The sequence below is a fragment of the Tachypleus tridentatus genome, chromosome 13 (assembly GCF_004210375.1).
Source record: "Tachypleus tridentatus isolate NWPU-2018 chromosome 13, ASM421037v1, whole genome shotgun sequence".
Classification (NCBI taxonomy): Eukaryota; Metazoa; Arthropoda; class Merostomata; order Xiphosura; family Limulidae; genus Tachypleus; species Tachypleus tridentatus.
The window spans coordinates 154,177,922-154,192,324 of NC_134837.1; the positions used below are offsets into that span (position 1 = coordinate 154,177,922).

Sequence of the window (14,403 nt, forward strand, 5' to 3'; positions counted from 1 at the left end):
CATGGGCATGTGCAAGCTGTTTTTCACAACTGAATGGTTTTTGCCGAATAATTTTGAACAAGTGGCTTATATTTACATCAAGTCTATCACCTAATTATATGTTATGAAGATCTATCAGTACATCAAATTAAAAAAAAATCCATAGAATTTAAGTATGTTTCTCTATCAAATAAAGTTTTAATGCAAAGAATAAAAAGGAAGAACTTCAACCAAAATTGTAAATTTTATATCTCATGTATTTCTTAATGGATTGCCTTGAAAGTTGGTATGCAAAGTAAAGGTCCAGTAGAGCACATTCATTGAAAATATGTTATAGTTTTGATCACCAAATTTTGAGTTGTAGAAAATAAAAAATTGCTAAACCACCAGTCCTGTTAATAACACACAGTGCATCCAGAAGGTAGTTTTGGCCCCATGACATATTACCATGTGTCTTGATATCAAAATATCAATGAATAATGTTTTGAAATTATCCTTATGTACAGATCAAATTCCCCTAATACATTAAAATTACGTTACTTTGAAAATTTATCAGCATCTTATAACCAAAAATCACCAAGTAATACCCTAAAAAATTATAGCAATTAGTAGCATAATAAGTGGATATTTAAAACAAGTATGCTATGAAAAGTTATCTTGTCAATGTTGATTATTGACTGAAACAGCAAATTTCCTCTAAAACACTCCTGCATTCATTTCAGATTGTTTAATCACAAATAAACATTTTAAAGTAAAACATATATTATTGTTCTTATATGTGTACCCTTTCTACAGGCTCAATCAAACCCTTCAAGAGAATTCTACATTTGCACCTGACTGTGATGAAAACTTGAAACTAATTTCTAATTTGTTTTCTTTGAAAACTTATCAGGTTTGTTGTCGTTAATAATCATCGTTGTTTCCTCAAATAATATTAATCTGATGATATATTGATAGATCTAAAGCCTGAATGGCCACTTTGTATCATGAACTAATGTGACTAGGCCTACTGGAAATCTCCAATTACAGGCCTAGTAGACCCTTAATCCAGCCCTGAGAAGGCGATTAAGTACTTTTTCAAAGAGATTAACTAAACAAAGAATACACCTGCAGTTAAGCATGACACATTTACTACCAATTTTTTCATATTAAAATACACAAAGGAGTCTTCTACATTTGTTTTTAACATGCAAAAGAAAACTGCAAACTTTCACCTGCTCTATAGTTATAAAAAGTGACTAGCCCCAGGTGCAAATCGACTGTTTAAAAAACGAGCTTTATCAATAATTCCCTTCGTTTTTGAAACATCTATACAATTCGCTTGCAGGTCTCTATCTCTATCAAATGGTTTTCTTTCTTCACGTTTGTCTTTTTTCTGGAAGAAAAATCATAAGAAAAATAATACCTTTTTGGGACAAGTTTGACTAGTTGCAATTAATTTCTTTTTTGATACTAATAAGAGTAAGAACACATTTTATATACTTTCTCTTAAAAAAAGATGGATTAAAATAAATTCTTTCATAACCAATAGTTCTTACACAACTTTGTTGATTCATTTACCTATTCAATTTCTATTGTTTATGAACATTTCAGAATTTCTGTTTTAATATTACAAATTCAGTAATTTGAGAGTTTACAAATCTGCTTCAAACATATTTTCAAATGCTAATTGGCAAACTACTAATATTTTCATCTTGTAATGAATAAATATTCTGTATGAGAACCCATTAAAATTTTATCAAATATTTATCTCAAAAAATTACAAAATAAAATCAGTTACCTTTTTCTTTTTTTTCATCTTCTTCTGGTGAATTTCTAGAAGGGACTTCGATCGTTTAGATTTCTGTTACCAAAACATTTAATGCAAAATTGAAAAGCATCAAACCTATAAACCCATATGTAAAAGTTCTTATTTAATATTATTAAATTTAAAAAGTTATTAATGGAATAATGGCTTGAAATTGACCAATCAAATAAATTTCCATTTCTGAACGAATAAAACCCTAAAACATTTGTATAAACTTATATAAATTCTTTAAGAATACTTTTTTTTGGTTTTCAATTTTGTCATCAATTCAACCTTATAAGTACTAAATTAAAAATTTACTGGTAATGCACCCAATGCATGAAAATATGAATTCTCTATCACAGCAAGTTTTAATAACATTGAATTGCAGTAAAATTTTACACACTTCTAGAAATTTATATTAAAATGATTTCTACAAAATAACTATAGCATGTAAATGTGTTAATAATGTTTGATTACTTTAAATAATACTACATCTAGGTAGCAAATGAAACTGAAATAAAAACATTCCTCATCTGCCAGTGACACAGCTTTTGTTTCAAAAGTGGAGGGAAAGGATACAATGTCTGTAAGAAGGGTATGTATGAAGATAATTGTTAAAAGATAAAAAATTTTATCCTTAAAAAACTGCAGGAGACATTTCACTTGTATCTCCCATGAGAATTATGCCAATGTTTACTGCATTAAATTAAAACTAACATATTAGTTTGTTTTGCAACTATTCACTTAAATCATGGGGAATAGAAATGCACTCTCAATGTTTTATAAATTATTGTTGGTATATAATATTTGACAAAAATTACATTCAAGCTTTTATATATATTTCTTAAAACTTAGCCTCAAGTTCTAGTTTTTCATTTATGCAAATGCAGAGGGTAAGAAAAAAACATGCATGTCTAAATATTTATACTAATTTTACTTTTCAGAGAAGATATTGTGATGAGAAAACTTGCTTCAAACTTTTTCTTATAACTTCCAAAATTTTGGAGATACAAAAATTATTTTTATAAAGTTTATCCCTTGAGCATAAAAAAACTAGTAGTTCTATGTTTATGAGTTTTACTTTAATATAAAGGTTTGTGTGTATCAATGTAAACTGTGTTCAATATGATTTACTCTGAAAAATTTGCATGTATGTTAAGGTTGCCCATATAGGAGAATAAGTATAGGGATTTTTCTAATAGTAGTATAAGATAAAAGTTGTTTTGGAATTGAAGAGGGTTCTGCTCTTCAGATTGTAAGGGCTAAAGACAGTTTTGAGTATGTTAAGGTGCAAGAGTACTTTGAGTATTGACTCATACCTAAGAGGAGAATTTAGTTTCTATATTTTAGGATAAACATTCATTACAATTACTTTCTATAGTTAATATAAATGTCAGGAACTTACCCATGGGAAAAACTATTAAAATTATGGAATTTTTTTTCAACAATACTGTCATGAAAATAAACAGTTTTGTTTTTGAAAGTGTCAATGACTCCCATAATTTATTTTTTAAATTGTAAATGGCTTTAAAAAACACACAAATGTTGGGATTATATTAATTTATGGTATCAATATTTTACTCTGATTTTGCAACATGTACCTGTATTAAATATTTTACTCTGATGTTGCATCACGTTTAGGTATTAAATATTTTACTCTGATGTTACATCATGTACCTATAAGTTGACCATCTACTTCATTTATCTGAATGCTTATTTTGTACTAAATACTTTATAGTCCTTAGTTTTGAATACTTTCTCAGCTTCAAAAATATAAACATCTCATTTTAAAGTACATTTATTATGATAATGGCAATAGGATAACTTTCTACCTTTCAATATATTTACTTACCCTATATAAGTAAAGTTTAATAGACATGCTAACAATGCTTCTACATTGTCCTCTAAGACATGCAATTTTGTATATGGTATTATTTACTTTACTCTGCACATATAAAACCTAGTGCAGTTAGATAACATTTCCTATCATTTATTATTTAATAGTTAATGTAATGTTCTGCAAGTTTTAATTTTTATGTTACTGATAACATGCTTAGTCATGCATTACATTAAAAAAATAAGAGCTGAATAATGTGTTTTTAAAGGGAAATAAAATCATTTCATTTTTATCAAGTAACTTATGTCCTCCAAAATTTATTAGCAGTTATGTCAAGATCTGCCTAGTTTGTTCAGCATTTGTGGAAATTTTATCTGAAAACTAAGCAAACAAAATAATTGCTTGAAATGTACCTCCTAAAAGTTGAATTTAGTTATTATTTAGTTAAAATTCCTGTATGTTGTAACACCACCTGTGCTGTTTTTGGAAGCATTATCCAACCTTTTTATATGCTTTATATGTCAATTAACCTAGTAGCCTAGGTATTACAATTTTACTGCCTTAGTCTTGTCTGCCTGTCATTCTCTGAGATAACAAGCAAAAAAATGTTATTAATGCAAAACAAATAACTCTTTCAGAAAAGCCTCAGTCCCTGGGACTGACCTCATAGCAATTTTGTGCTTGTTATAGTTTTCATATGATATCTTTTAAATTATTAATAATATGTTTAAGAATTGTGATAGATTATCAATAAACATTAAAAGACTTTCAAATGCAATTTTTTTTATTAAGTGTTAAAGTCTATTAAACGATGTTTTGCTCATACTTTTTCATTTCAAGACTAAAATAAAATTATGAATCAGAAAAATTTCAAATTTCATATGCAAAATCCAGATAGTTATTAAACATTTCTCAAGAAAAACTTTATATTTGACCTGTTATTTTCACTAGCAAATCTCCGTTCATCAAGTTGATTTGACTGATCTCATAACCACTATAAGAAATTAGGATATAATATTTTTTTTCCTTCTAGAATGACTACAAATTATAACACAAAAACATAAATGTTTAGATTAAACAGCTTAAATCTCATAACATTATACATACATTAATATATATCTATTATATTGATCTTTCAGCCATGCTTGGCTGACACTAGAGAAGTTGCAATGATGCAATGCACGTGTACTCGTGTGACCATATCCAATAATATAAAATTGACATTTAGTCTTTACAGAGTGACCTATCTTGGCTGTGATTTAGTGGATAAGTATTTGGCAAAAGTGCAGACACATTTCAATTATTATACATTATATATGCATACAAATTATTATTATTCACAAATAAGTTCTTAAACTTTATTTTTCTTAAAAAATAGAACAGTAAACAGTTGCTACTTTTTGTAGCTTGCTAAATCTTAAGACATTTTACATCTCAGAATGGTTGGTATGGGTATTAATACCATTACTGACAAGGAAAGAACAATGTTTCGACCTTCTTAGGTCATCTTCAGGTTAAGAAAGAGCGAATTTGAATGTGACTATTGATAGACACGTCTTAGGGATGAAAGTATAAATGGGTACAGGATTTTAGAGGGTGTTGCAGGTGGATGTTAGGTTATTAATTAGTATACGTATAAAGGTGTTCATTTATACTGATTTAATTTTGGTTTTAGTCGCTGTATAAGCAAGGCTTCTTTGATTTTGCATTTATATTTGTTTCCCTACTTAATATCTGGATGTTTTCTATGGTTATGTCATGTTTATTTGATTTGCAGTGTTCATAAATGTGTGAAGGTGTCTTTTGTGTTCTTTGAATCTAGTTTCCATTTTCTGCTTGTGTCTTCAATACCTACAGACATCGTGGCAGTTGTTGCATTGTATTTTATAAATTACGTTGGTGTTGTGTTTGTCAGTAGTTTTTTACATTGTATGGACTTTAGTTTTGTACCTGGTTTTTGAATAAATTTAATGTTTACTGAAATGTTGTGTTTTAAGTTCTTTCAAGTGTTGGTTATTTTTTTGCTGATGTCGGGAACACATGGTATGCAGCAGTATAAGGTTTTGTAGTTTGTTGTTTCCTGGAATTTATTATCGTTTGTTTGTTGTTGATCGTGTTGTTGATCCAGATGTGTGTGTGTGCATAATTTTTTCAAAGGCTTTTGAAGGAAATTTGTTGATGTTGATGAAGTGTTGTTTTATTTTGTTGATTTCATCATTAATTTTATTGGGTAAGATGTGATTACATGGCTTGTGACCCACCTGGAAAAGGTTATTATAAGATACTTCATATTACTTCAGCACTATATACACATCTTTTTAATAATCAGTAACTGAAAAAAGAATTTTAAGACTTAGGAAGTATAAGGTAATCTTTGCAACCCATAACTGCATACTTCATGTTTTCAATGGGGAAACTGTATCACTTGTGATATTTTTTACTACACATTCAAAAATACCACCATTTAAGCAGAAGATACATCTTTGACAATGCAGTGTGTAATAACAAAAAACTTACTTAAAAGTAAAAAAAATATCTCAATATACTTAAATTTAATTTAAAATTTCATTCACATATTTCAACTAGTTTTTGGAATGAATAACAGTAAACCTAATTTGTAGTAATATTATTATATGGAATGAGAAAGACAAAAATAAGAATATATAAATGACTTGCATTGTATTTTTCAAGTTGTTTGGACAGCCTTTTGTCATAAGCTGCTTGAGCCAAAACTTGGGGCTCTGGTAGCAGAGGTTTACTGGAGTCTTTTCCTTCCTATTTAGATTACAAGAATTATAAAAGTCATCAACAAGATACTTGGAAAAATACATTTTTAATACATTTAAAGTTAATAAGAAAACATATTTCTGAGCATATATAGCTTGAATATCAAATCTAAAAGAATTCCTATCATTGAACAAAATAAAATATATAAATAAAACCTCTTGAAGAATTATGTACTGCCACTGGATTATAAATAATGATTTTTCAATATAAACAAGACTGAAATATTAGTAAACAAGAAAATGATTCAGTTACACAGTAATTATACAGAAAAAGAGCTACCTACCTGTAGTTTTTGTGCTTTTTCTTTGGGTGTATCAGTCCAAACTGATCGATCCTCTCCTTTACCAGAGGTAGTCTGGACACTAAATGATCGAGGGCCTAAACCAAATTGTTTCCCAACATCTGGTGGTAATTCTATCATCCACTCCTCTCTTTCGGGAACTTTCTCCTTCAGGTCATACTTGAAGTAATGCACAAGAGATACCATTGTAAGTATATATTTGACTTAAGTCACTATAAAGAAGAACAAAAAAGATGTTTACAGTGAAAAATATTACAGCTATATATATATATATATATATATATATATATATATATAAAGCTTTGGTATGCTAAAATCTCATAAATTATTTCTCTTCTGATTTAATGAATCAATTTTGTTCTAATGCATACACTATAACCCAATTCATGTACAGTGCAAAACTATGCAGATCATTATATATAATCATTGGAGATAGGACTTGCATACAAGAAAGCCAGTATTAATTCTGATATACTTATTTTAGATATTTGGAGTAATTGAAAACATTAATAATAAGTGAAAATGTTATTACATTTGTTTATTATTAATCACAAAGCCACAATGAGCTATTTGTGCTCTGCCCAATTTTAACCTTATAATTTTGTTTTCCATTTCAAGCTTCTTGGGTTCAATTTCTATTGCTACAAAAGTGACTAGATGGAAGGCAATACACTTGCAGCATCTGCTGTCAACTTTCTTTTCTTTCATGTACCATGGTTTGATGAGCACTACTAATCAATTAACTTTACGTGCACTAGTGCAGGAGAAATTACTTGTCACGATCTTTTACACAGTGCTTATCAGCATAGTATCAAGCATTTGATGTCAGAATTATCAAGTATTCCTTTTACCATAAATTACTGAGTTAGCAAATATGAGGTGACGAGAGTAAATTCCTGATACAATATATATATATAAATCTAAAATAAACTGTAGATATGCATTTTGAGATTCTAGAAGTTATGCATTATACAAATTGTATAGTGAATAAAGGTATTTTTATCACCTATGAGAACATCACTTTACACTGTGAACTGCAGACTGAGTATGACTTTTGTCAACAATTCACAAACATATCTTGAGTACAAATATATTTATAACACATCTGATATTTTTGTGTACAACATGACTGAATATTTGACTGAAATCTTGACACGCTTTTTCTCGACAGTTGTAGCAAATTCAAAGTTAGTCAACATTCCTTCTTCAAAATGTGGATGATTTAATAAAAAATACTCTTCATATTTGATTAAGTGAATGTAATCAGTTAATGGAGGCTGTAAATTATTCAGTCAACAAATATCTAACTGCCCAGTTCTCTGTAACAACATTCTATTTTAGTTCTCATAATTGTATAAATTTGCCTAAACATGTGCAAATAAAGGCTTTGCACCAATTACATTTAAGTTTTGGAGGTCTGAATCTATAAGCTACTACTCGTATATTGTTATCTATTTTTCTAAAATTCTCTTCAATATAACTGCAGTTTCAACAAAGCAAAATGAAAGAGAGAAAATGTCAATTGTATCTTCAGCATCATTCCTTCTAACAAATAAATATTTATATCAATCAGGCTGATGAAAGATGTAAGAATGTCTCAACCAGTTGCAGAATTTAAAACAGGAAAAAAAAAGTGCATATCAACTTTCATGGTAGAAAATATCTCACAGATATCTCATCATGTCCATGTAGCACTATACCAAGTTATTTAGAACTATATTTCATTATGTTAATTATGCTTACATACTGGTATATCAAATATTAAAAAATATGAGTAAAGACCTAATTGTAGCATACACTTACATTCATGGTAAAACATACAAGCTGTAGCAAATGGTAGTATTACAACTTAATTTGTATCTTATTAAAATATATTTCTAACAAAATAACATTTTATTAAAAACCTACAATAGAACAGTACAAGAGATAAATAGACACACATTTCCTTCAAGTTTGTTCTTCATTTTCTTGGATCTCCTTTCAATTTCCTGAGACACATCCACTACTGTCTCTTTTCCAATGGCTATTGATGGCAAAGGCCCAATCATATCAGTCTCTGAGTCTGAATCACTAGATTCAACATACTGTGTAAATCCTGGGGGAAGTTTAGGACCTGCTACTCCATCATTACTTCTTTTTTTTTTTCCAGACCCTGAAGCCCCAGGTCCTATTAAGCTTGAACTGGTACCATTTTTGGAAAAGTCATTACTTGTACTGCTTAAAGATGGTTGAAAACTCATTTCACAAACTGGTGCATGGGCTTCTGTTTCACTATCACTAGATTTATCAATATTGTGTTTTTTGAAACCTGATGGTAAAGATGGTCCAATAATACTAAGACGTTTAACGTCACATTTTGAAGTTTCAGGTTCTCCAAAGTCTTCATCTATAAAATCAGAAACTTGTTTGAAACCCGGAGGTAATGGAGGTCCAAAGAAATTTTTACTATCACTCATCTTTGTTTGATAGGAACTCACAAAAGACTGTTAATTTTCAGTTTTGTAGAATATACATAGCTCCATAATTAAGAATGTAAAAGTTTGTTCTAATAGAGAATTCACAGACATACAGGATCAATTCCCTGTTAGACTTATAAATCTGCTTAAGGGTACTGAGAATTCATTTTTTTCTGGAAGAAAACAAAGAAAAATATCTCCATTAAAATCATACATAAAAGAAAAAAAATTTAATATCACTGCAAAAAGCATTTTTTTAATACTGCATGTGAATCATTACTCAATATCAAACATCTTCAGTACAAATAAAATGTGTGTGTGCATGTGTAACTAATACTTAAACACTCAAGCAAATTAAAATCAAAAGAACAGACTGTATTAAAAACAGCAGCTCCAAACCTGTGATAAATGACATTTAAATGAATAAAAACAAGCCCAAACAAATATTCAGTTAAAGAAGCTACATAAATTAAAAGGTTTCCCATGGTACACATTACTTTTATATATTTTATATCCCACACTATAGCCTGTACCATGGGGATCTTTTTAATTCAGTAGAATCTTTAATTTTTGTTTGAGCTTGTTTCTGTTTATTTATATATATAATGGCCCCTAAAACACATACAGGTAAGTTTACAGCCGTGATCATTATGAGTACACTGGGTAATTACTACAATAACCTACTACAAGTAACAAAAGAAGTCAATGTAATGAGTCTACAAAGATTTACCAAACTTTTAAAACATATTCCTTTTTCAACAGAAAAATATTTGTGGGTCAAACCACTTCAATCTTAATGTTGTTTAGTTTAGGTATTGCTTTTCCTTCATATCCCTTCAGTCCACAAAATTATGTTTAAAGTAACTGAAAAGCCTAATATTATCTTTGACTTTATTTCTGAGTTAACATACACAAAAAAGCTATTTCAAACTTGATGTTCTACGTTATACCCCTTACTAGCTTCAACAACATATCTTGACCTTATTTCAAAAAGTCTTCCTATCTACTAGTGATTTTTCTTTTTTTGTAGGCTTGGAAATAAGTAAATTAAAAGTTACCCATTCATCCACTTACAGATGAGCCTCTGGTTTGAATACAATATTTTGAAAAGAACAATTCCTTTGTCAGTTAGCTTGTTCTATTAAACAAAAATGTTCCATGCATGTATTGACATATTTTCAGTTACATCTACAGTCACCTAAATTTATCCTCTTATAATTCAGATTTTGGAAAAAATAATCCTTTTTTCAACTAGCTTGGTCTAATAAATAAAAATGACCCAAGTATGTGTTGACATATTTTCAGTTATCTAGTTACCTAAATTTCCCCTCTTAAAATTCAGATTTTGAAAGTTAGTTTTCCAAAAATTAGAAACTTGATTCTTGTAACTCAACTGATTTAAAGAAAATGATGTTACAAACATCAGTGCTCAATTTAAGAAAAATATCTTCATTCATAAAAACTTATTAATAAAAGTAAATATTCATATCATAAGAGTACTTATGTTTACATACTTACATTAAAATAGTTAACAATCAGGAATAAGCAATAAATTTGCTGACAATATTAAGGTTTTGAATGTTGTAAGATATGAGAAAGACATTGATAAGTTTTACAAAAGTATTTACTATATTTGGTGAAATAGCAGATATTTTAAGCATAATAAATGCAAGGTAATATATAATATGGTTAACAAGGTGAACTGTAAGAATAACTTTGATAGGAATAATTTTAAGTGTTATGGAAGAATGGATGTTGGATATTTTGGTTAAGTCTCTTAAGCCATTAATGTACAATTTTTTATCTACACATGCATGATTCAAACATACAAAATGTTTTTATCATAACCTATTATAGTTGTCAAAATGCAGTTACTTTACTAATTGTAACTATAATAGTAACCATAGTTAGAACTGGGAAATTGTACACAACTTACAAATTTGAGCAGTACTTTAATTTTTGAATGCCAAATGTAAATAATTTAAGTTACAATATCCCAGCTGAGATGAAATACCTCATGTAGATCATTTTCAAATCTCCTTCTGAGTAATTTAAGATAAAAATAAGTCATAAAAAAGCTTCAGTCTGAATGTAAACAGCAAATTCAAAGCCAGTGTATTTGTTGCCCAATAGAAATGAAAAATAGGCAACATTTTCATGTTAAAAACATATCCAATACCTCAATAGTTCATATTATATACATTATAATTTATGAACATGAGGGGGCAGTTGGTTCACACAGGTCATCTCTTTAGCTATACTAAGTCTAAAATAAATATACTGTAATAATTTACATATTTATTGAGTCTTCCCATAAATTAACTACATTTACCATATTTCAAAACATCACATTCCAAAGGCCAACCTCCATTAGAAAATGAAAGCTGTCTTAAATGAATGTGTACAATAACTCATACTGAGCTAGAAAGTTATATTTGTTCCTATAGTCTTACTATTTTCATCAAGTTAAAAAAAACCAAAAACATCAACACTATCACTTCCCTTAACATTCTTAAAAAATATCAATTAGATATACTCCAACTCTTAGTTGAATATTCATAACTCATATTGAGTCCCAAATTTATATTTGTTTCCCCCTAGTCTTACCATTTTCACCATTACATTAAAAAAAAATGCACATCAGCACTATCAATTCCCTTAACACTCTTAAGCACAAAAATTAGATTTACTTCAACTCTTCTTTTAGAAGAGAAAACAATTTCAGAAATCTTAAATGACAAAACTTCCTTCCTCCTGATTCTCAGGTATCACTTTCTTAGTCCTTCTCTGAGCCTTTTCAACAATTTAATGTTACAAATATAAGAAACCAAGCCTAAACACTTCTGGCAAGTTCTGTAATATACTTAAACTAAAAGACTAAAATGGCATTCTTTTAATTTTTCATTTCATACATAACAAGTGGAATACTATGGATGTAATAAGTTGCCTAAGTAAGTAGCATTAAGTTTTTGAACCAGATGTAGGTGAATAGCAAGTTATTATATTATTAAAAATTGCCCAAACTTGTTACAACTTTTATATACAAGTTTCCAATTTTATATATAAAATATTGGGGATATAGGAATAAAATGGGGAAATACATCAACACGTAGAAAAAATGTTCTATATTTTAAAATCATAAGGAACAGATTTATTATGACAAAAAACTAACAACCCTGGAGACATCTCTGTTTATAAACATAAATATTTAGACACACACATTACATACATGAAGTATGTAGACAAACATACACTCTTGCTATTTTCCATTTTATTTTCCATAATTCACTTTTTGAATGAAAAAACAACAACAACAGATACTGGTAACCATGTTCAGCCTGCCCAATATGTTAAAACAGTGAAGCCTCAGTCTAGTCTAGAGTTTCAATGTTATTTAGTTAGAGACTACTAAATAAATATTTAAATTAAATTTTAAGGTAAAATATTTAAATTTTAACTTGGGCCAAACACTGACTGAGTTAATATTAGCTAACATTTACTTAGTTTATTTCTTCTATGCTTTTTAAGCTGTATTCTTACTAATATTTCCATTTCATAAATATAACTTGTATACATGAGGAAACACTGAAAATTTCAACAGTTTACCTTGAAATAAAAACACTGTACTCAGTCAGTAAAATTTAAAGAAACTCTTTAAAACAACAAACACTACATAAAAAATTTACATATAATTTTGAGTTAGATACAGAAAACGTGGAATAACTCAACAATAACATAAGTAAATATCACTTCCTACGGTTTACCGAAAAGTTCTCTCTTAACAACAGTTTTTAGAAGTTACCGTTTCACAGTAGGACAACAAGAAATTGTTAAAAACTGATATTATTTTGGCTTTACTGGGTCGTTTCATAACTTTAAACGAAACTGACTCTTGAATATGGCCAGTGTAAGATCGTTATCGACCCAAAGCACAGAAAACATTATGGTCCCCATGTATATGTAATTAAAAAAAACAACCAACTAAATCGTAAAATATTTTTTTAATAGTTTGAAATGAAATAAAACTTAGATTTATGCTAAAATTAAAATAGCTTTTTTCAGATTTTCTGATTGCAAAATCCTGGATAATCCATGCCTTCTTTGAAATATCAAATTCCTTCAGAATAATTTTGTCTTTTTTGTTTTGCTGCCCTAAGCATGTGCTTAGTTTGCCTTTTAGGTAATTCAGGGCTGTTTTTGAGTTGAAAGAATTAGAATAAAACAAAATCTATGTACTATTTAGTAACAAGGTTACGATGTTCCTTATTTATATCACCAGATTTTGGCTGAGTATTTACATTGTTTCATAAGCTTTATAACTATTGCAGAGAGTATATACGGACGTAATATTACGTATTCAAACTTAAGTGGTAACGAAAACGAAGATGAAAGAAAAGTTAAATTACTTTTCAAAATAATTGCTACCAAGATCATGATGTCATTCAGAAGGCTGAGCAAAGCACACCTGCTGTTTTCGTAATGGTACATTGGATAAGAAACTCATTGCCCAATTAATGAATTTTAAAACTTACTTGCTCTTATTCAGTTACTTGACATCAATATGATCCTTGTGGTCATGAAGTAAAAAATTTCTGTTTAAAATGATATTATAACACTAGCTCATTTGTTGACTAAATAATTTGTCGTACGCTAAATAATTAATTTCACACTACGCCAATTCTTCTCTTTACATGGAAAAATCCCACTCTTACTGTAAGAAACAGAGAGAAAAATGATATACTATTCACCCGAAAGGTCTTAAAATATTGATGTTACAAGAACCGAAAACTCGCAGCTACGTATCCAATAAATTCGTGATTGCGTTTCACACAAGACTACAAGGTGGCCCGTAAGTCCCTACCCATCCATATGCTATTGTTATTTTCAATAATACTAATGATGAGTTGAAGGCAGCTGTTACCGCGGCATTTGGAACAAGAACCCCTGCTATGTTAAGGAAAAATGTCTCCTAGAACATGGCGTCGCATAATATTATGCAGCGAGAATGAGGAACAGCACACAGATACACTGGATACATAAGATATATGGATGGGTAGGGACTTACGGGCCACCCTGTAGAATGGCGTAGCTTTGTGCTTTTAAGTCTGAGTTACGTTCAAAATACATTGAACCTCAGTCTAGTCTAGAGTTTCAATGTTATTTAGTTAGAGACTACTAAGTGAAAATTTAACTTAATGTTGCTACCATTAAAACACTGTACGTGTTTTAATACTATATTAATTGTCAACAGGGA

At 29.1% G+C, this 14,403-nt stretch overlaps 1 protein-coding gene across 4 annotated transcripts; it reads right to left on the minus strand.

Moving 5' to 3' along the window:
* Positions 1-691: 691 nt before the first annotated feature.
* On the minus strand, positions 692-13,108 carry LOC143237257 (GPALPP motifs-containing protein 1). Of its 4 annotated transcripts, none has more exons than XM_076476312.1 (6): positions 12,952-13,108; positions 8,634-9,322; positions 6,676-6,852; positions 6,282-6,380; positions 1,760-1,822; positions 692-1,354 (listed from the first exon to the last, which is right to left on the minus strand). In XM_076476312.1, the coding sequence occupies exons 2-6, from the start codon at positions 9,147-9,149 to the stop codon at positions 1,205-1,207; spliced, it is 1,005 nt and encodes a 334-aa protein (XP_076332427.1). In that variant the 5' UTR covers positions 9,150-9,322; positions 12,952-13,108; the 3' UTR covers positions 692-1,204. The 4 variants fall into 4 exon arrangements, with proteins under 4 accessions (XP_076332427.1, XP_076332426.1, XP_076332429.1 ...); XM_076476311.1 differs by having other exon boundaries at positions 12,914-13,103; XM_076476314.1 differs by having other exon boundaries at positions 12,907-13,103.
* Between the last annotated feature and the right edge of the window lie 1,295 nt (positions 13,109-14,403).

Coding starts and splice junctions, on each gene's coding strand:
- LOC143237257 (XM_076476312.1), bottom strand. CDS start 9,149: ATGAGTGATAGTAAAAATTTCTTTGGACCTCCATTACCTCCGGGTTTC. Junction 6,853..8,633: donor AGAACAAACTTGAAGGAAAT/GTGTGTCTATTT, acceptor CATTACTTCAAG/TATGACCTGAAGGAGAAAGT. Junction 6,381..6,675: donor AAAAAGCACAAAAACTACAG/GTAGGTAGCTCT, acceptor TAATCTAAATAG/GAAGGAAAAGACTCCAGTAA.